This window comes from Nilaparvata lugens, chromosome 1 (genome assembly GCF_014356525.2).
Source record: "Nilaparvata lugens isolate BPH chromosome 1, ASM1435652v1, whole genome shotgun sequence".
In the NCBI taxonomy this organism is placed as follows: domain Eukaryota; kingdom Metazoa; phylum Arthropoda; class Insecta; order Hemiptera; family Delphacidae; genus Nilaparvata; species Nilaparvata lugens.
The window spans coordinates 1316706-1337713 of NC_052504.1; the positions used below are offsets into that span (position 1 = coordinate 1316706).

The window sequence follows — 21008 nt, forward strand, 5'->3', positions numbered from 1 at the left end:
TCATCCTTGGCTGAAACAGCTGTGGATAGTAAAAAAGTGAGTGAGCGAGTGAGTATGTGAAAAATCAAAATATCGCATCCCCGAAATTCATAAAATGACATATAGCCAGCTGTGAAATATAAACACGATCATTTTAGAGGATTGTGTTCTGTTTATCAATAAATAAAAATAACGAGCGAAGCTCGGTGCCCTGATATTGAATCTTATAATGGATTGGATTAAGATAAATGTTTATTTTAAATTATCTAGATCCATTATGTAGTGTTTCATTCTTGTGTTTAAAATTTAAAAAAATATTTGTCATAGCTTCCTTGTCTTTCTGAGACAAACAAAAATATTTGTCATAGCAATGGTCTTTCTGAGTTTGTCATTTGCTTGTAATTTTGTTACTTTGTCTTATCGTGTGGAAAGATTGAGATGCGACCTGCTTTCCGTAATTTTATTCAATTTAGTGGTTTGAATAAGCTCTATTCTCTTTCTATTGACATGTTTGCTGTATCTAGTTGTTCGAACTGACGGCGCACAAGTTCTTCTTTGCCGGTAATGCCATTTTGTAAGTTACAATATTTATTTTAACAATCTGTATTATTTTATGGCAAAGAAATGAATTTGAATTGCACTCGGTCAAGTTCTCAGTTTGTCAAGTTTTTAAATAAACCCTTGTCTAGTCTATAATATAATAATAATAATAATAATAATAATAATAATAATAATAATAATAATAATAATAATAATAATAATAATATCATCGAGTGACCTGGCTGGCTCAGGTCTGGTGTCAGAGTTTTCAGGTCGCAACTGATCAATTTCAGGGCCTCTGACAAGACCTACAGTCTATAATATGATAGAAGAAAGAATTGGCTTATACACTTACGGGATAGGAAATTCACGAATGACGCATCATCACGTCTGAACTACTGGACTGATCAACTTGAAATTATGCATATTGATTATTAATTTACCGAGGATAGTTATAGGCCTATTCAAATTCTTCAAGATTTCAGTAGATCAAGTTTTCGGTTTGTCAAGTTTTCAAGGAGACACTTACGGAGGACGGGTTACCTTCTATAGTGAGGTCCACGTTATAATGGCAGTGTTTGATTAGCGATGGTATTGCTATCCTTGTCTATCATTCAACAAAGCGGATACCGCTATCTCTTTCTCGCTTTGCTCTGTTGCCAAATCGTCTTTTTACAATGTACAATTAATAATTGATTAATAGAATATTTATTCTTAATTATGAAGATTTATTATGAAATTATTGAAAAATATAATTTTTCGTTGGGCGGGTGGTTTTTTGGCATAGGCTGGATTGGAACTGAGGAACCGCTCCATTCACCGTACATCTAGTATAACTTAACAGCTCAATTTAATTAAAATATAACTTTTTCGCTTCATTGCTGATCTTAGGTTCCCTTGCTCTCCCACTTGTAAATTCATAATCAACTCTGCTCTGCTATTGATAACGTATTTTTTGAATAAACTATAAACAGCAATTACATTTACTTATAAAACATAAAACATAAAGTTGATAGTACATAGCACAGATAAAGATACATGTTACTCTATTTTCATGCAAGAACTCTCCCCCATTCACAGACGTATAGTCTTCTTGGGGGAATTCCACGCCATCTTTATACTAACATTAATGTAATAATGTATCATTTTCTATTTGAATTGATGTACTTTGTTTATAATCGAATTTATGTAATTTTACATTTTTTTGTAATGCAATGTGGGAAATAAATTGATTTGATTAATAAAATATTTCACCTTAATTATGAAATTATTGGAAAATATAATTTATTGCTTAATGAAATATAATTGATAATTTTAAACGAGAATGAACAGTTAATATTACATCAATAAACCTGTATTAGCTACCGTCTATAGAAGGCATTGACAAGACAGAGGATCGGCAACGTTTTTCTCCTATCTTTCTCCACTGCCATTATAACGTGGACCTCACTATAGTTTCAATGTATCACATCATCTTAAGGTTAAAAAAAATAATAATAAACGTTTTGACGTGACAACATCTTATAAATTGGTTTGCCGGGTGACACTTCAAGAAACTGCGTTACGCTCCGCGTTATGCGCTCACAATGAGAGCGAGTGAGAGCGTTCTTTTCGGTTCACGGTCGTCTGGAAAGAGCACGAATAGGAGCAGTGGCGAGCAACGCAGCAGCAACCCGAAGGCATTCACCTGGAGAGAGAGTGAAACGGAGCAGTCAACCTGCGCAGGCGCCGCAAGCAATCTCCTGCGACTGCGCCACTACTTCCCAGGTAAAATTGAATCGAGCACAGTTAGCCCGCCTAAGAGCGAGAGAGACAGAGTGATTTTGTTGAGGATGTGTGAAGGTAAAAATAAAATTTTGTTAATATGAAATTCAGTGCAAGATTCTTTGTATAAATTAATGTTTTAAATATAATTATTTGTATAAATAAATGTTTTAAATTGTTACTATTATTTCATCCTTCTTCCTACTATACGAATGAATATTCACATTCAAATTATTTTACCACTCAAAGTCGTTGTCACGTAAAACTTTCGCCCGTATACCGACTTTACAGGCAACCATGCAATTTTTTAAAAAATAAATTTCAGATAAACGTGATACATTAAAAATAGTTGTTTCAATTTGTGTTGTTCTGCTATCTTTCTCCAGTCTTCACTGCCATTATAACGTGGACCTCACTGTAGTGGATAATAAACTCAACGAATCTCACCTTGTGGAAGGGTAAGGAGGTATTTTCAATGCCATTGCCACGCCTGCAGTAGGGCAGAAGCATCCAGCTCTCAGCCCAGCCGAACATTCTGTGACACGGACATATCAGCGACCCTCTCCTGGCTTCGCTTTCCAGCATATTCCTACAACAAATCCCAACAGATCATCCATCTATCATCTTTAGAACTAGACAATAAGTATTCATTAGCCTCAATTTTATTTGAAATGGACATAACTTACTACACCTTTCCAACAGTATTTGAGAAATTGTCAATTGTAATTGAGTCAGATTGAATTGTCAGATTGGTGTAGAGCTAGTTCAGTTCAGTTTCAGTTCTTCGCCACAGTCAATTGACCGGGGAATTGTCAAGTTTTATTATTAATCTCAATATCAAAATTTGATATAAATAAAAAAAAATATTTATTTATTTTTTAATATAAATAATCTAATTGTCAAATCTTAATAGTTTATTTTAGCAAGTGCTGGAAAGTATGTTCCTCAGTGTATTCAGAAACTGCATAATATGGCCTTACAATCAAGTATTTTTTTTAATTCTGAGACAAATAATTTTTTGCTCTCAATAGTTTTGAGATGTAGCGGGAGAAGGTTGAAGAATCGTGATCCTGAGCAAATTGGAGATCTTCGAAATTTATCTAGTCGGTGCCGAGTGATATTCATATTAGTCTTATTTCTTGTGTTGCAGCTAAGTTGATTGCCTCTTAAAGGTGGATTTGAGTTTTTTGCTAGTATTATAGTTTCCAAGATGTATATAGATATTACTGTAAAAATTTTGTTTTCCAGAAACAGAGGCCTGCAGTGTTCAATTACATTCGTTTGAAAAATTGTTCTTATTGCCTTTTTTTGTATTCTAAGTATTTGGTCAAGACAGTTTTAGGGTGCAGCTCCCCAGGCAACAATCCCATATCGCAGGTGCGAAGTAAACAGCGAATAGTAAGCAGTTAGAGCCGTTTTTTCATTCGTAGTATTTAGCTAATAAACTTTCTTTAAATGTAGACAAAACACAGGATTTATCTGTGTCTTATGGAACTCGACATTCACCACATTTAATCAAATTCCTAGGCTTTAACATACAAAGTAATATGAAGTGGAAAAGCCATGTTGATTACACTGTCCCAAAAGTCACAAGGAGTACTTTTATGCTCAAGAGACTGAAGGAGATAGTGTCTCAAAAAATCCTAATTACTGTTTACTATAGCTATGTACACTCTCATCTTTCCTATGGTACGATATTATGGGGAAACTACAATGATGCTAATTCTTTGTTTATTTTACAAAAGTACTTTATAATTTAGAGGCCCAGGTTCGTATCACGGCCCAGGCAAGATATTTTGCGGCTTTTGTGAATTGAATTTTATTTCCATAGAATAAAACAACATTATTATAGAATATTTATTTATTTATTTATAAGGTTAGCAAAAAAATACAAGAATCGGAAAAGAAAAAACAGGCTATTGCCTAAAACTTCTTTAATTTCCTAATTTAGGTTTAAATTGTCCAAATATTACAGGTTATGTCCATTCAAATTTCTACACCAAATCACAATCTAAAATATAAATTAGAATAAAACAAACAATTTTAAATTTGGATGGATTAATAATAAAAGTTTCTTAAAAACATGAAACAAACTAAAAATTCACAAAATAAAGAATAAAAACACTTAAATTTTGAGCTCGAAAATATCACATTCACCATAGCTATATAACAGCTAATATAATACACAGTGTATAGCAACGCTATAGATATTCAAATAAATTAAATATAGCAATACTCATAATAGTAGTACCAAATTAAGTGGTACCATACTCCCCACAGTATATGGGTTGATACTTGAAAATGATATTTCAAGTCGTGAGAAATAAACACATTGGCTACATTTTTATTTTCAGTATATTATGGGCTTCTCTTAGAAATGACGTGAATTTTACAGTATGAAACGAACTAGCAGGTGATTATTTTTACAATTTATCGACAAATGCTCATTCAGTGCACTTTCTCCTAGGGCACTAGTGCCCTGGCACTCAAGTTCCCAGTGCACGTTTTCTTGGGCCACTCTCGACGACACGTTAATTTATTGGGATATCTTCTTATGCTATCACACTGAATGATACAGTATCACCACACATGCTAAAGTATCAACACAATATGATACAGTATCATCTCAGCTTGATACAAAACACCATCATTTGATACAAACTTGCAAACTTTGAATGAATTCAACAAACCATGGGATATCTTCTAATGCTATCAAAATTAATGATACAGTATCAACACACATGATACAGTATCAACACAATATCATACAGTATCATCTCAGCTTGATACAAAACACCATAATTTGATACAAACTTGCAACTTTGAATGAATTCAACAAACCATGGGATATCTTCTAATGCTATCAAAATTAATGATACAGTATCAACATACATGATACAGTATCAACACAATATCATCTCAGCTTGATACACAACACCATAATTTGATACAAACTTGCAAACTTTGAATGAATTCAACAAACCATGGGATATCTTCTAATGCTATCAAAATTAATGATACAGTATCAACACACATGATACAGTATCAACACACATGATACAGTATCAACACAATATCATACAGTATCATCTCAGCTTGATACACAACACCATAATTTGATACAAACTTGCAAACTTTGAATGAATTCAACAAACCATGGGATATCTTCTTATGCTATCACCCTGAATGATACAGTATCACCACACACGATACAGTATCACACAATATGATACAGTATCAACTCAGCTTGATACAAAACACCATAATTTGATACAAACTTGCAAACTCTGAATGAATTCAACAAACCATGGGATATTTTCGTATGCTATCAAAATTAATGATACAGTATCACCACACACGATACAGTATCACACAATATGATACAGTATCAACTCAGCTTGATACACACCACCATAATTTGATACAAACTTGCAAACTTTGAATGAATTCAACAAACCATGGGATATTTTCGTATGCTATAAAAATTAATGATTAAGTATCACCACAGATGATACAGTATCAACACAATATGATACAGTATCATCTCAGCTTGATACAAACACTTTTTGTGTAGTTGAGAAGTTGATATTGTGGTAATTATTCATATTGAATGAAAAAGACTGAGAAATTGTCAAAAAACCACTGATTTATTGATAATTAGAAATACCGGTTTCGGTTATTATACCATTGTCAATCTCTGATAAACAGTTTGAATAAGTGAATCAATACACAAAAGATAGCATAATATATGTCATGGTTTGTTGAATTCATTCAAAGTTTGCAAGTTTGTATCAAATTATGGTGTTTGTATCATATTGAATAAAAAAGACTGAGAAATTGTCAAAAACCACTGTTTTATTGATAATTAGAAAGACCGGGTTCGGTTATTATACCATTGTCAATCTCTGATAAAGTTTATCAATGGTATAATAACCGAACCCGGTCTTTCTAATTATCAATAAAACAGTGGTTTTTGACAATTTCTCAGTCTTTTTTATTCAATATGATAAACTTTATCAGAGATTGACAATGGTATAATAACCGAACCCGGTCTTTCTAATTATCAATAAAACAGTGGTTTTTGACAATTTCTCAGTCTTTTTTATTCAATATGATAAACTTTATCAGAGATTGACAATGGTATAATAACCGAACCCGTCTTTCTAATTATCAATAAAACAGTGGTTTTTGACAATTTCTCAGTCTTTTTTATTCAATATGATAAACTTTATCAGAGATTGACAATGGTATAATAACCGAACCCGGTCTTTCTAATTATCATAAAACAGTGGTTTTTGACAATTTCTCAGTCTTTTTTATTCAATATGATAAACTTTATCAGAGATTGACAATGGTATAATAACCGAACCCGGTCTTTCTAATATCAATAAAACAGTGGTTTTTGACAATTTCTCAGTCTTTTTTATTCAATATGATAAACTTTATCAGAGATGACAATGGTATAATAACCGAACCCGGTATTTCTAATTATCAATAAATCAGTGGTTTTTTGACAATTTCTCAGTCTTTTTCATTCAATATGATACAAACACCATAATTTGATACAAACTTGCAAACTTTGAATGAATTCAACAAACCATGAGATATATTATGCTATCTTTTGTGTACCTATTGATTCACTTTTAAATGTCAGCATGGAAATAATACCTGTTGCAAGCATGCAGCGGCTGTAGGGGAAGGGCGGCTGGAGGCGGAGGCGTGTCATAGTTGCCATAATTCTGCTCCAAACATTCTTTCATGTTTTTTGGTGTGTCATAGTAATCATCCACTTGGCACTCATCCTGCAACATTAAACATAAACATTCAACATAAACATAATTGTTTCAACATTAAACACTGTTCAAAAAGTCTCGCATAATGGGTAATATCGGGGCACCGAGCTTTGAAATTGAAATTTATTCACAACACTGACATAATTTTACAAATATTTTTACAATGCAAATTATAAAGAAACAGTATCATGATGAAAAATCTGGTGTGGCGCACTCACACAACTTTCCTTGCCGTTATGAAAATTGATCACCTGACACTAGTATTCCCGCGCATCTCAAGTCTACTACTATTCAAAGATCTGAGCCAGCTGGTGACAGGACAATAACGCTGGAAACACACGAGGTCTGCTATCTCTTCATAGTGAATGATTTAATAGAATCAACAGTTGTCAACAGTTTACAATTGAAATAATCACATTTTTTCGAATTTCGAGCTTATTTTCAATTTTAGGTGAAAATGTTACTGAACATTAATTGTAGAGATTCTCATGCTCAATGTTTTCCACTCAAAATTTTTTGTTTAAATTGTATCTGAAGCCTGATAATTGGGAATCTGAAATCAAATTTTGCATAGATGTGGCGGAGCTCCTGAAATTTTTACAGATATGGGACTTGTGGCAGTTGATAGAGCTTATCGATGACTATTGTAGGTATAACTTTAATCAAAATCGTTGGAGCCGTTTTCGAGAAAATCGCGAAAACCCTGTTTTTGACAACATTTTCGCCATTTTAGCCGCCATCTTGAATTGCATTTGATCGAAAATGTTCGTGTTGGATCCTTATAGTGTAAGGACCTTACGTTCCAAATTTCAAGTCATTCCGTAAATTGGGAGATGAGATATCGTGTACACAGACGCACATACACTCATACACACACACATACAGACCAATACCCAAAAACCACTTTTTTGGACTTAGGGGACCTTGAAACGTATAGAAATTATGAAATTGGGGTACCTTAATTTTTTTCGGAAAGCAATACTTACCTTACCTATGGTAATAGGGCAAGGAAAGTAAAAAAAAGAAATAACTTCAGTAGCTTAACAGTTGTGATTGAAGTTCTACACTATTGTTATTGTACATTATAATAATATGAACGAGACAGTCACTTAATTTTGGTAACTAAAATAAAAAAAATAAGTGTTTTTGCAATTTTACACAAACAGAATTAGTGCAATAGTAAAAAACAAAAAAGAAATAATAATAAAACCTGAAAAAAACCAAATAAAATATAATTTCCTGAAGTAATCAGTTTTCATGTAAACTTCGCTCGTTATTTATTCATTGATAAACAGAACTCAATTCTTTAAAATGATTGGGGAAGTACTAACAGGCACAGCCCAAAACTGTTTCTTCCCCAAATTTTGACTCATACACTATAAATATTCCAAAAAGTAGGTTATATTCCATACACTTGAATTCAAGTCAAATTTTCAGTCCAAATATTTGAAAACATAAAAGTTCTAATTTAGATTGTTTACAAACCAAATTGAATGACTAAATAACACTCACCAATCACTTACAACTGTAAAATAATTATTAACTTTGAATATTATGAATATCGGAGACCGAGCTTCGCTCTGGAGTACAAAAACATAAAAAATGTATTACGAAAGAAGAAATTATAATAACATTCATACAGAAAATATGTTCTATCTAATCACAGTAAATTCCCAGAGGAATGCAAAAATTTTCCCCACGAAAGCCCAGTTGCACAAAAGCCGGTTAAATTCTAATCCTAATTATTTTCACGTGAACCAAATTTGAAAAAGATGGATCTACTGGAATTAATCACGATTGAAAATAATCCGGCATTTTGCAACCGGCACTAAGTATCTGATTGAATGATTACAAAAGTTCAACAGATGAGTCATAATTTTGACACAGTCCCACACACATGAACTTGTTCACTCAATTCCATCACCAACAGACGACGAAATAATTATTATTATTTGTTTTTCCAAGGATGAATAATAATTATCTTTCTAATGTCCTTCAGCGTGTTTTCCTAGAGATGAGACTTAGTGCAATCGAATCTTTATATTTGAATTTCGTGAGAACCGTTAGAGCCGTTTTCGAGATCCGGTGAAATACAAACATATAAACATCTGAACATATAAACATAAAAACAGAAGTTGCTCGTTTAATAGTATAGGATATACAATCATGTCAACAAATCAAATTATTTTAATTGAGTCGAATTAAAATTTCTAGATTTCTCACGAGATACGGTAAGCTAATTGATTACACAGCTGATCTCCCACACAGACACACGCATCTTCTGTTATCATCTGTTTTTCCAAGGATGAATTATCCTTTTCATGTCATTCAGCGAGTTTTCCCCAGGGATGATGTTACAAATTTCGTGAAAATCGTTTTCGAGATCCGTTGAACATAAATAACCAGATATAAAAATAAAATACAGAAATTGCTCGCTTAATATGATAGGACTCTATTATATGTTCCACGTTATAAAAAAGCAGTATTTGATCAACATTTGATTTGCTATCCTTGTCTGCGTGAGGTCTACTGTTCACAGAACTACTACTTCTGAATAGAATCAACAATAATTAATATTAGATCATGTACACCGGGATAACATGAATCACAGCTGTTTACTATGGAAGACGGTGGCAACATTGAGCTCATATCATTTTCACTGACTTTCCAAGGTGAAATATAAATGATTAACAAAGAATTAAAACTAAATTATAAAAAATTATCAATGAATGAATCATTGGAATATATAATAATTTTCTCGATGACCTAACCATGGATGAGAGAACACCTCTTCTTCTTCTTCTTCTTATTCTTTTATTATAAATATCGGGGCATCAAGCTTCGCTCGTTATATTTATTCATTGATAAACAGAACACAATTCTCTAAAATGATCGAGTTTATATTTCACAGCTGGCTATACGTCATCTTATGAATTTCGGGGATGCGATATTTTGATTTTTCACATACTCACTTTTTTACTAGCCACAGCTGTTTCAGCCAAAGATGAATTTTATCCTTTTCATGTCGTTCAGCGAGTTTTCTCAAGGATGAGACCTAGTGCAATCGAATATTTATATCATAAACATACTATGTTCCAAATTTCGTGAAAACCGTTAGAGCCGTTTTCAAGATCCGTTAAACATAGTTAACCAGATATAAGAACTAGTAGTTCTGTGAACAGTAGACCTCACGCAGTATTCTCATCCACAAGTACCTGATTGAAACTATAGACCTTATGGAAATACAGCAATAGACACACATCTGTGTAATCACTTGACAGCTGATTTATGATGAATAATTTTATAGTCTGATTTTTACTCTAATATTGGCGTATGCAGGAGGATCCTTTTCCCTTTTATATATTATCCTTGAAATGCAAAATTTCCAAAAACCTTGTACCAATATAAAAAAGGAACATACCTGTCAAATTTAATGAAAATCTATTACCGCGTTTCGCCGTAAATGCGCAACATGAAATAGTATATTTCGCACCTAGGGCCGAAAATGAGACTTTTCTAGACTAGAAAAGATTGAGAGCCGGAAACACATTTTTTCCAGTGGTGCGAACGCTATTTTTCGCCACACAGAAAAATAAAACAATATATACAGTATATATGAGAATAATTGTTTATTAGGCACTTCCAAAAGCAAAACTGGAAGGTCATAGCTTTAGCAAATCTGAGGTAATCTGAATATCAGTAAATTGCAAAGTATTTTTATTTTTTATTCTGATTTGTCTGAATAACCTAAAAGATTATGTTCAATTATGTGTTAATGTTTGAGGTTGAGTTTATACTTTTTTATTCTTTCAAATGACAATAAGATGATATTATGTCAACAATGCTTGTTGTCGTCAACTGCGGAAGTTTAGATTAGAAGTTCTATCTTACTCTGAAAATTGAATTTGAATAGTTTATAATATCTTATTTGTATTTCATTCATCCAAATAAAATTATAGTATGTTATTGCAAAATACTTTATTCAATTCTAGAAGCTTAAACTGATTCCGTTTCATAAACTATTTTGTAAACACGTTCACATCAAATCAGAATCAGCTGATTTCAAGGTTATTTTACAGCCCTAGGGCCGTTAAAATTTTACCGGCCTGGTCAGAAAACAATCACTTTCGGCCTCCTTATGACGCACGAAAACCAGCTCATTACATCCAAGTGGGGCGAAAACGTTTAAACATTAAGAGAAATGCCAAACCGTCGACTTGAATCTTAGACCTCACTACGCTCGGTCAAAAATAAACAGATATTATATAAATACAGAAGTTGCTCGCTTAATATAATAGGATTATTTTCTACTTCTCTTATTTTTTTTGTATGTGACCTAACTATTGGATCAACCTGTATGGTGATAATTAACTGAATCATGATTGTTAATGAACAGGACAAAAGTCCTGTTCTCCAAAAAAGATAGGAAAACATCTTCTGGTGGACTCACAGAGTTAGAATTACAGAATGTGTAGGACTGCATCATCTCGTTGTTAATGTCAGTGCTGAGTAGCAGAAAATCAATTCTCGAACGCTGACAAACTCTGACGAGAACTTGCCACAATTTCCCCTCATTACACCTGATTCGCACCTCAAAATGGTTGAAATTTGATGCGATTGTTTGCAACCAGCATTTGAACAGACGTTTCATTCATCACAAACCACAAAGTGGTCATCGTTTTTGTGAAATACTCGAAAAACACCGTCTCACAATTTCTATAGAATCGGGGTGCAAAAGGTTCGTCGAATGGCGGACAGGTTGCGCTGTGAGGCTAAATGCAGTAGGGCGGCGTGCAGGCTAAATCGAGTACAAATATTATTTATTTCCAAGATTGTTCCCTAGACTCCAGTTATGGTGTTCAAGTCTGATTATCAATGGAAAAAAATCTGGTGTGGCGCAATCACACAACTTTCCTTGCCGTTATGAAAATTTTTATCACCTGACACGAGTGTTCACTAGTGGCGAAGCTACCTATAACTAAAAGGGGAGTCTAAGAACTCTAAAGCTTACCGCTTGTCTTTCAAAGCACATTTTTATTCAAAAGACAAAGAAGAAAACGGAGTTTGAAGCAAATACTTCACCAAATCATTACACTCATCCATTGTATAAGTATAAAATGAGCAAATATTCTAAAAGTTCAACAAATCAAAGATAAATTTCCAAAATTGAAAAAGGATTTGGTTTCATTATTGTTGAGTAAATCATAGCAAACTGCAAAACCGAGTTGTAGGTTAAGAACAAGCCAAGTGTTACACGAGCCACAAACAAACTGATTTATTTGAAATTGAAATCTTCAAATTTTGATAAGCATCGATGTTTGAAGACGATTGTTTCGATGTCGACCGTTCGATACATCGAGATCTAGACATAAATATAGACGGAACTCGAACTATGAACACAGCTAGAGTCTAGGTTTGGAGCCTAGACTCAAAGTCCAACTACATAGCTATGGTGCTACGTCACGTTGTTATAGCAACCATACAATACGCCACGCCCATTATGAATGAATTATTGAGAGTCTCATAAGTGGGAGACTCCTCACCATGCGAATGAATAGATAGCCAGTCGGCTGTCGGCCGGACAGAGAGCCACAGAACAGTTTGAAAGGCGGTCTGGCAAGTTCTTATCTAAATTTGCAATAAAATGTATGGGTGCTAATAAAAAATAATATTCACATCAATAATAATTAATTTTGGGGAGTCTCAGACTCTTAGATTCCCCTTCAGCTTCGCCACTGGTGTTCACGCGCATCTCAAGTCTACTATTCAAAGATTTGAGCCAGCTGGTGACAGGACAATAAACCCTGGAGACACACGAGGTCTGCTATCTCTTCATAGTGACTGATTTAATAGAATCAACAGTTGCCAACAGTTAGCAATTGAATAATCACATTTTCTGGAATTTCGATCTTATTTTCAATTATAGGTGAAAATGTTACTGAACATTAATTGTGGAGATTTTCATGCTCAATCTTTTCCACTTGAAATTTTTTGTTTAGATTGAAGCTGAAGACTGATAATTGGGAATCTACAATCAAACTTTGCATAGATAGGGCGGAGCTCCTGAAATTTTTACAGATATGCGACTTGTGGTAGTTGATAGAGCTTATCAATGACTATTCTAGGTATAGATTTGATCAAAATAGTTAGAGCCGTTTTCGAGAAAATCGCGAAAAACCCCTGTTTTTTTTCAACATTTTCGCCATTTTAGCCGCCATCTTGTATTGCATTTCATCGAAATTGTTTGTGCCGGATCCTTGTCCCGGATTGAATTTCTTATAGTCGAATCCTCATGGTATAAGGACCTTACGTTTAAAATTTCAAGTCAATCGGTTGATTAGGAATGGAGTTATCGTGTTCACAGACACACATACACACACACACACACACACACCAACACCCAAAAATCATGATTTTGGACTAAGGGGACCTTGAAGCGTATAAAAATTAGGAAATTAGGGTACCTTAATTTTTCTCGGAAAGCAATACTTTCCTTACCTATGGTAATAGGGCAAGGAAAGTAAAAAATTACTAATGAATGATTCATTGGAATATATTATAATTATTTTCTCGATGACCTAACCATGGATGAGGAACACCTCTCCTTCTTCTTTTATTATAATTATTTTCTTCTCTTATTCTTCTTTTTTTCTGTGACTTATTATTATTGTTTTCTTCTTCTTTTTGTCTGTAACCTAACTATTGAATCAACCTGTATGGTGATAATTAACTGATTTATGATTGATAATGAACAGGACAAAAGTCCTGTTCTCCAAAAAGAGATAGGATGTAAAGTCCGGACGACTTAGGCCTACAGAGTTGCAAATTGATCATGTGTAGAGCTGCATCATCTCGTTGTTAATGTCAGTGCTGAGTAGCAGAAAATCAATTCTCGAACGCTGACAAACTCTGGCGAGAACTTGCTACAATTTTCCCTCATTACACCTGATTCGCACCTCAAAATGGTTGAAATTTGATGCGATTGTTTGCAACCAGCATTTGAACAGACGTTTCATTCATCACAAACCACAAAGTGGTCATAGTTTTTGTGAAATACTCGAAAAACACAGTCTCACAATTTCTATAGAATCGGGGTGCAAAAGGTTCGTCGAATGGCGGACAGGTTGCGCTGTGAGGCTAAATGCAGTAGGCGGCGTGCAGGCTAAATCGAGTACAAATATTATTTATTTCCAAGATTGTTTCCTAGACTCCAGTTATAGTGTTCAAGTCTGATTATCAATGAAAAAGAATTAATTTTTACTTTCCTTGCCCTATTACCATAGGTAAGGAAAGTATTGCTTTCCGAAAAAAATTAAGGTACCCCAAATTCTAAATTTCTATACGTTTCAAGGTCCCCTGAGTCCGAAAAAATGGTTTTTGGGTATTGGTCTGTATGTGTGTGTGTGTGTGTGGTGTGTGTGTGTGTGTGTGTGTGTGTGTGTGTGTGTATGTGCGTCTGTGTACACGATATCTCATCTCCCAATCAACTGAATGACTTGAAATTTGGAACTTAAGGTCCTTTAACTTCAAGGATCCGACACGAACAATTTCGATCAAATGCAATTAAAGATGGCGGCTAAAATGGCGAAAATGTTGTCAAAAACAGGGTTTTTCGTGATTTTCTCGGAAACGGCTCCAACGATTTTGATCAAATTCATACCTACAATAGTCATCGATAAGCACTATCAACTGCCACAAGTCCCATATCTGTAAAATTTTCAGGAGCTCCGCCCCATCAATGCAAAATTTGAATTTAGATTCCCAATTATCAGGCTTCAGATACAATTTAAACAAAAAAAATCAAGTGGAGTAGATTGAGCATGCAAATCTCTACAATTAATGTTTAGTAACATTTTCACCTAAAATTGAAAATAAGCTTTAAATTCGAGAAAATATGATTATTCAATTGCAAATTATTGTTGATTCTATTAAATCATTCACTATGAAGAGATAGCAGACCCCATGTGTGTCTCCAGCGTTATTGCGCTGTCACCAGCTGACTCAAATCTTTGAAAAGTAGCTTGAGATACGCGGGAACACTTGCGTCAGGTGATCAATTTTCATAACGGCAAGGAAAGTTGTGTGAGTGTGCCACACCAGATTTTTATCATAGTTATGGTCTGAATAAAATAAGTTGAGACCAGAGTCTACAATTTCAATAAATCAGCGTTGTCAGATCGTGTGAAAATGAGATTCACTCATGTAACTGGATAAATCATAGAGAAAAAATCTGATGTGGCGCACTCACACAACTTTCCTTGCTCATTGAACTGTAAGGCGGGCTACACACTGGTGTCGTAGACATGATGTCTACGACAAATCTCATGTCCGAGGCATGTCGCATATGAAACCAACCTGTGTTGTAAAATCAGAGCTTACTCACTGCTTGCGACAGATGTTCGAGGCATCGCCTGTGTATCGGACAGGTGTCGCTCGGAACCGGTTAGCCGGTTCCATGCGACACATGTCGCGCGAGACAACACTCCGCGCATGCGCTCCAGCCACTGTCTACTGCCAGCACTGAGCACTCTTTGTCACTGCTCATGCTCAGTCTGTAATACAACCGAAAATCACGAGACATGCGACAAGCGACAGAGACAAGCAAAAGACATGTCTCATGAAATTTGATAAGACACGACACGCGTCTTAAGACGCGTGTCTTGCGACACCAGTGTGTAGCCCATCCAAGCCTCATTCTTAAACGAGAATAATTTAGGGGAATAAAATAATGACGATTGGCGGCAACATATTTGAAACTACGATCAGACTACTGTATATGTGTATATAAATATAATAATTGTTTTCAGAGTACTTTTACCTTTGAGTAAATATTGTGAAATTCGATTATTTTTTTAAAAGTCGTCAAAACAGCTGTTCTACAGATGAAATATCTCGACTAAGTTATGTCATAGAGAAACAATAGCGTAAGTAGATATCCCATGGTATAGGGAATTTATGTCGCAACTTTTACTGTTATCTCAAGCCGATTATTGTCAATTTTTACTGTTTTGTTGGGGTGATAGTGTATGAACGGCACAATTTGAGATACTACCAGCGTCACACAGCTGAATAAAAAGAACTATGTGAACTATCGGCTTGGGATAACAGTAAAAGTTGCGACATAAACGCCCTATACCATGGGATATCTACTTATGCTACCGTTTCTCTATGGTTATGTGTTTTTTTTATAAACTGCTCTACCTACCTACCTCATGCACGAGAAGGAGGTTACAAAGTCCATTTCTCAAGGATGAGACCCCCATTAGTTTCCCAGGAAGGAGACTCATGCCAGTTGATAGAGTTGATAAATAACTATACAGGGTATGAATTTGAAAAACTGCTCTACCTACCTACCTCATGCACGAGAAGGAGGTTACAAAGTCCATTTCTCAAGGATGGGACCCCCCATTAGTTTCCCAGGAAGGAGACTCATGCCAGTTGATAGAGCTGATAAATAACTATACAGGGTATGAATTTGAAAAAAATCGGTCGAGATTTTTGAGAAAATAGGGCAAGGAAAGTAAAAATAGCATAAGAAGATATCCCATGGTATCAGTAGATCATGTTGCAAGTTTCAAGCCGATTACTGTCGACTACTGTTCTTAATTATTGTTCTGGCCGGGTGAGAGTGTAAGAACGACTCAGTGTGAGAGACTACCAGCGTCACATAGCTTCACCAAAAAACAACTATAAGTACTTTTACAGTACTATCAGCTTTATAGTACTATCAGCTTGAGTTGACTTTGGAAATTGGAGCATGAATGCCCTATACCACGGGATAACTTCTTGTGCTATTCTTTATCTATGATAATATTCTTCAATGTGACAACACTATGCCGTTGGTTGATGAGAAACAGTTGGGGCCGGTTTCCGAGCTCGGGATTTAGCCAAGTCCTAGACTTTAAACAGCTGGAGTCAGAAAATTGGTTTTCCAAAACGGGGCGTAGTCGCAGTCATTGTCATAGTCACGTTTGAATTAAATTTCGAAAAACTAGAAAATTGAACACAAAATAAACTAAAGAGAAAATAGTGTAAAGTTTCAGCTATTTTTAATTATTTAGGAATGTATAATTTCGTCAATGAAAAACGTTTCCAATTATAGAAATGAGAAAATAAAAACTTCGACTACTGTTATAAAAGCTGCGACTACGCCCCGTTTTGGAAAGCCAATTTTCTGACTCCAGCTGCTTAAAGTCTAGGACTTAGCTAAATCCCGAGCTCGGAAACCGGCCCTTAAAATCTCACACAAATCAGATAACACTATCCTTTCCCAGGTTGCCAAAACGTTTGTAGGCTATGAAGAAATATAATTTACAGCCATAATATTTAATCTCAATTATGAAACCATTCATTATCAAACCATAGAAAAGTATTTTTCTCGACGAATAAAATATATTATTTGAGATTTAGAATAGATTATTAATAATCAATTACAATAATAATACAATAATAATTACAATAATAATTAATAATTATTACAAGAATCAATAATTAATAATATATTATCAGATATACCGGGATAAGGTGAATCAAAAATATCTTCTATAGAAAGAGAGTAGTAGTACACGAATATTATAGTGAGGTCTTCGTTATAATGACAGTGGAGAAATATAGGAGAGCATCGTTGCCGATTCTCTGCCTTGCCAATGCCTTTTATGGAGGATAGCTGAAACTGGCATAAATCTGATGTAATATCAACTGTGCATTCTTGTTTAAAATAATAAATTATATTTTATTTGTCAAGAAAATATATTTCTTGATAATTTAATAATACGTTTTCATAATTGATATTAAATATTTTGTTAATAAATTATACTTGTCCATTGTTAAAAAATGATTTGGCAACGTTGTGGAGCTGGAGAAGGATAGCACTCTCTAATTTGTCGAATATGCCTTATGTGGCATTTAATCGGGATTAATAGTTAACAGACTTTCGTGCAACCAAAGGTTAGTACTACCATAGAGAAACAATAGTGTAAGTAGATATCCCATGGTATAGGGCGTTTATGTCGCAACTTCCACTGTTATCTCAAGCCGATTACTGTCGATTATTGTAGATTTTTACTGTTTTGGCCGGGTGAGAGTGTATGAACGGCACAGTATGAGAGACTGCCAGCGTCATATAGCTTTATGGGAAAGAACTACGTGGACTATCGGCTTGAGATAACAGAAAAAGTTACGACATAAACACCCTATAACATGGGATATCTACTTATGCTATTGCTTTTCTATGGTACTACATTATTAATTTTTTGATATAGTCATTCAATCTCAGCTGTTTTCCATGCATTAAATCAAGCCGGTAAACAGCTGTTTGTAGAACAAATAAACATATGACTCTAATTACAGCATACTCTACTGTAATGAAACCATATGTTTTTTTACAGTCGAGTATGTCTCCTAGTTCCGAAATAGGAACATCAAAACTGCTACATAAAAATCAACTTCAGCGCTTCAGGTGGACGTTTTGTCAACTTCCACAAAATTCCTGATTCGGAATTCGTAAACTAGGTTATGTTTATAGAATGCATGTAGTAACTTCAGCACAAGCAGGTAATATTTTCTATTTCTCAATTATTCTTCTTTAGATTATTATGACAAAAAATAGTGTACCTACGTTACTTGGACGTGAATGTCTTTTGCAGTGCTCGAATGAAATTCTAGTCTCCGCTAACGCCTCGACTAGAAACATCATTCTCGACTGCAAAAGGCCCCTTCCCGTCCATGTGACGTAAGATATTATTTAAGATGTCAACAAGGATAGTAATGCTAATTAAATATTGACATTATAATGTGGACCTCCCTATAGGTGCTTTGCTATAGGATGCGAAGTTGTATAAATATAATACTGATACTGAAATTAAATATTACGATACGATTGAAGAGATTTTCCCCTACCTTTTGTCCTGTCGCATGCGAATGCCTGGGAAAATCGTAGTTTTCGAAAGCGTTGGCAGAGTCAGCAATTTGATGATGATGATGATGACACTGATGATTTGTGGGGTGCGGGTGGGGAAGAGGCATTGGCGGCTTTCTCTGTTTCTTTTTGAGGGGTGAATCACCCCCGCCCCCTCCCGCGCCACCAGCATCCACCCCTCCCAGTTGAGATGGTTTGGGGGGACGCGACGGTGGTGCTCCCAGCGGCACAGGGCAGAACTGACATGTGACGGGAACCATTCTGAAATTCAAAATTATTCGAAAATTAGGTCGTTGATTCTATTGAAAACAATGGGCCATATGAATAAAACCAGAGCAAATGCTCATGAGGATGAGCATGGAGCATAAGGTTTTGCTCATGAGCATTAGGTAGAAGCATAAGCATTTGCTCATTTTTATATGAATAAGCTTTACCTTATGCTCCTGAACTCTGGAGCAAATGCTCACGTATTTTAAGGATTTTCATCAGCTGATTCGCCTTTGTGGCCTTACTTTGTTTTTATAGCTCACGAAGCGCTAAATATGCAAGTAGGAGACACCGCTTGTGTTTGCGTCGTCTGCTCTGTTTTCTATTTATGAATTGAGTTTTAAGTTAGTTGAGTTTAGAATTTAGAATGTCATCTCTATAATAATCATCAGCATATAATCTTATAATATCAATAGCCTTCTTATAATCATCAACACTCTCATCTTCTCAAATGCTTATTACCTATTTTGTGATGACTATCTTTATATCAGGTGTCTTTTGTTCAGTTTTAGGATGACCAAGTTCCTTCAATCTATGATGTTGTTCGTCTACATCACTCTGTTGAATTTTCTTTGCAGCTAATATTGAAATTCAGTTACAGATCAGTTGTAGTGCAGTTTTAGGATGACTAATTACAAATTGATTTAAACTAATCTAATTTACAAATTTTGTTCAGGGTGACAAAGCTACTTTACTCTGAAAAGTAAGTATCTACATTACTCTGTTCAATTTTCTATGCAGCTAACATTGAAATTCAGTTACAGTTCAGTTGTAGTTGAGTTTTAGGGTGACCAAGTTCCTTCAATCTATATTTTTTTCATCTACACTAGTAGTTCTGTGAACAGAAGACCTCGCGCAGTTATAAACCACAGCCTCCTATTATACTGTCCATCTGAGTAAATCCTGTCTGTATGTCGTGTCGGTGAGATATCGGTGTGAAAACGGCTAATGGCTGTTGGGATTGGTGTATCAAAAATGCTAACATCAAAAGCTAATCTCCTTCAAGACATACTGGCAACAGGACAGCCCACGTTCAAAGCAGAGAAAGGTCGAGAGACAATACTATGTTATTTTAGTAATTAATTGCATGTGTTATTGCATGCAATCAATAGTTCATTTAATACTGCATGAAAATTTCAGTCAATGAGGCATGCAATAATTGATGGTCCACACAGCAGCTGATGTTTTACCAAGTTACACTGAGATATTTATTTATTTATCATTTACAATCAACTTATAGACAAAGAAACAGACTACAGTCCAAAACTTCTTTTCATCACAATTTTATAAAATAAATTGTCCAAATAAAGGTTATGTGCAACTTTCCAATTCTTCACTAATTTCCACATTGAAACAAAACACAAACACTTCAAACAATACATTTTGAATTTAGAAAGATTAAGATCCGAATTAAATGTATGCGCTATTGCATGCAATTAATAATCCACTCGACAGCTGATTTCACTTTTCACTTTAAAGACTTTATTCATCAAAATGCACAAAATACATCTGAACAGTGTCAAATTACAAAAAGAATTATTAATATCGTCACAAAATCATCCTTTACACATACAGAAATCAAAAATTCTGATAAAAAACAAGATTCTAAAATCTTACAGTCAAATTGACATACTCCTGCAAAGAGTATAGAGATAGTCCCACCAAATATTCCTTTAATTTTTTTTTGTAGGTATTCAACCTCCTCTATTTCTTTCAACTCTCTAGGAAGTATATTGAAAAATTTTCTC

At 34.6% G+C, this 21008-nt stretch overlaps 1 protein-coding gene across 3 annotated transcripts in view; it reads right to left on the reverse strand.

Annotated features, from left to right (window-relative positions):
• LOC111058118 overlaps positions 1 to 21008 on the reverse strand; it is a 158591-nt gene that overhangs the window by 29452 nt on the left and 108131 nt on the right. For all 3 annotated transcript variants that reach the window (XM_039427373.1, XM_039427370.1, XM_039427377.1), the window contains exons 9-11: positions 18975 to 19254; positions 6952 to 7085; positions 2731 to 2872 (exon numbers count right to left, since the gene is read on the reverse strand). In XM_039427373.1, coding sequence (XP_039283307.1) covers positions 2731 to 2872; positions 6952 to 7085; positions 18975 to 19254 — 556 coding nt within the window. The remainder of the gene's footprint in view (positions 1 to 2730; positions 2873 to 6951; positions 7086 to 18974; positions 19255 to 21008) is intronic.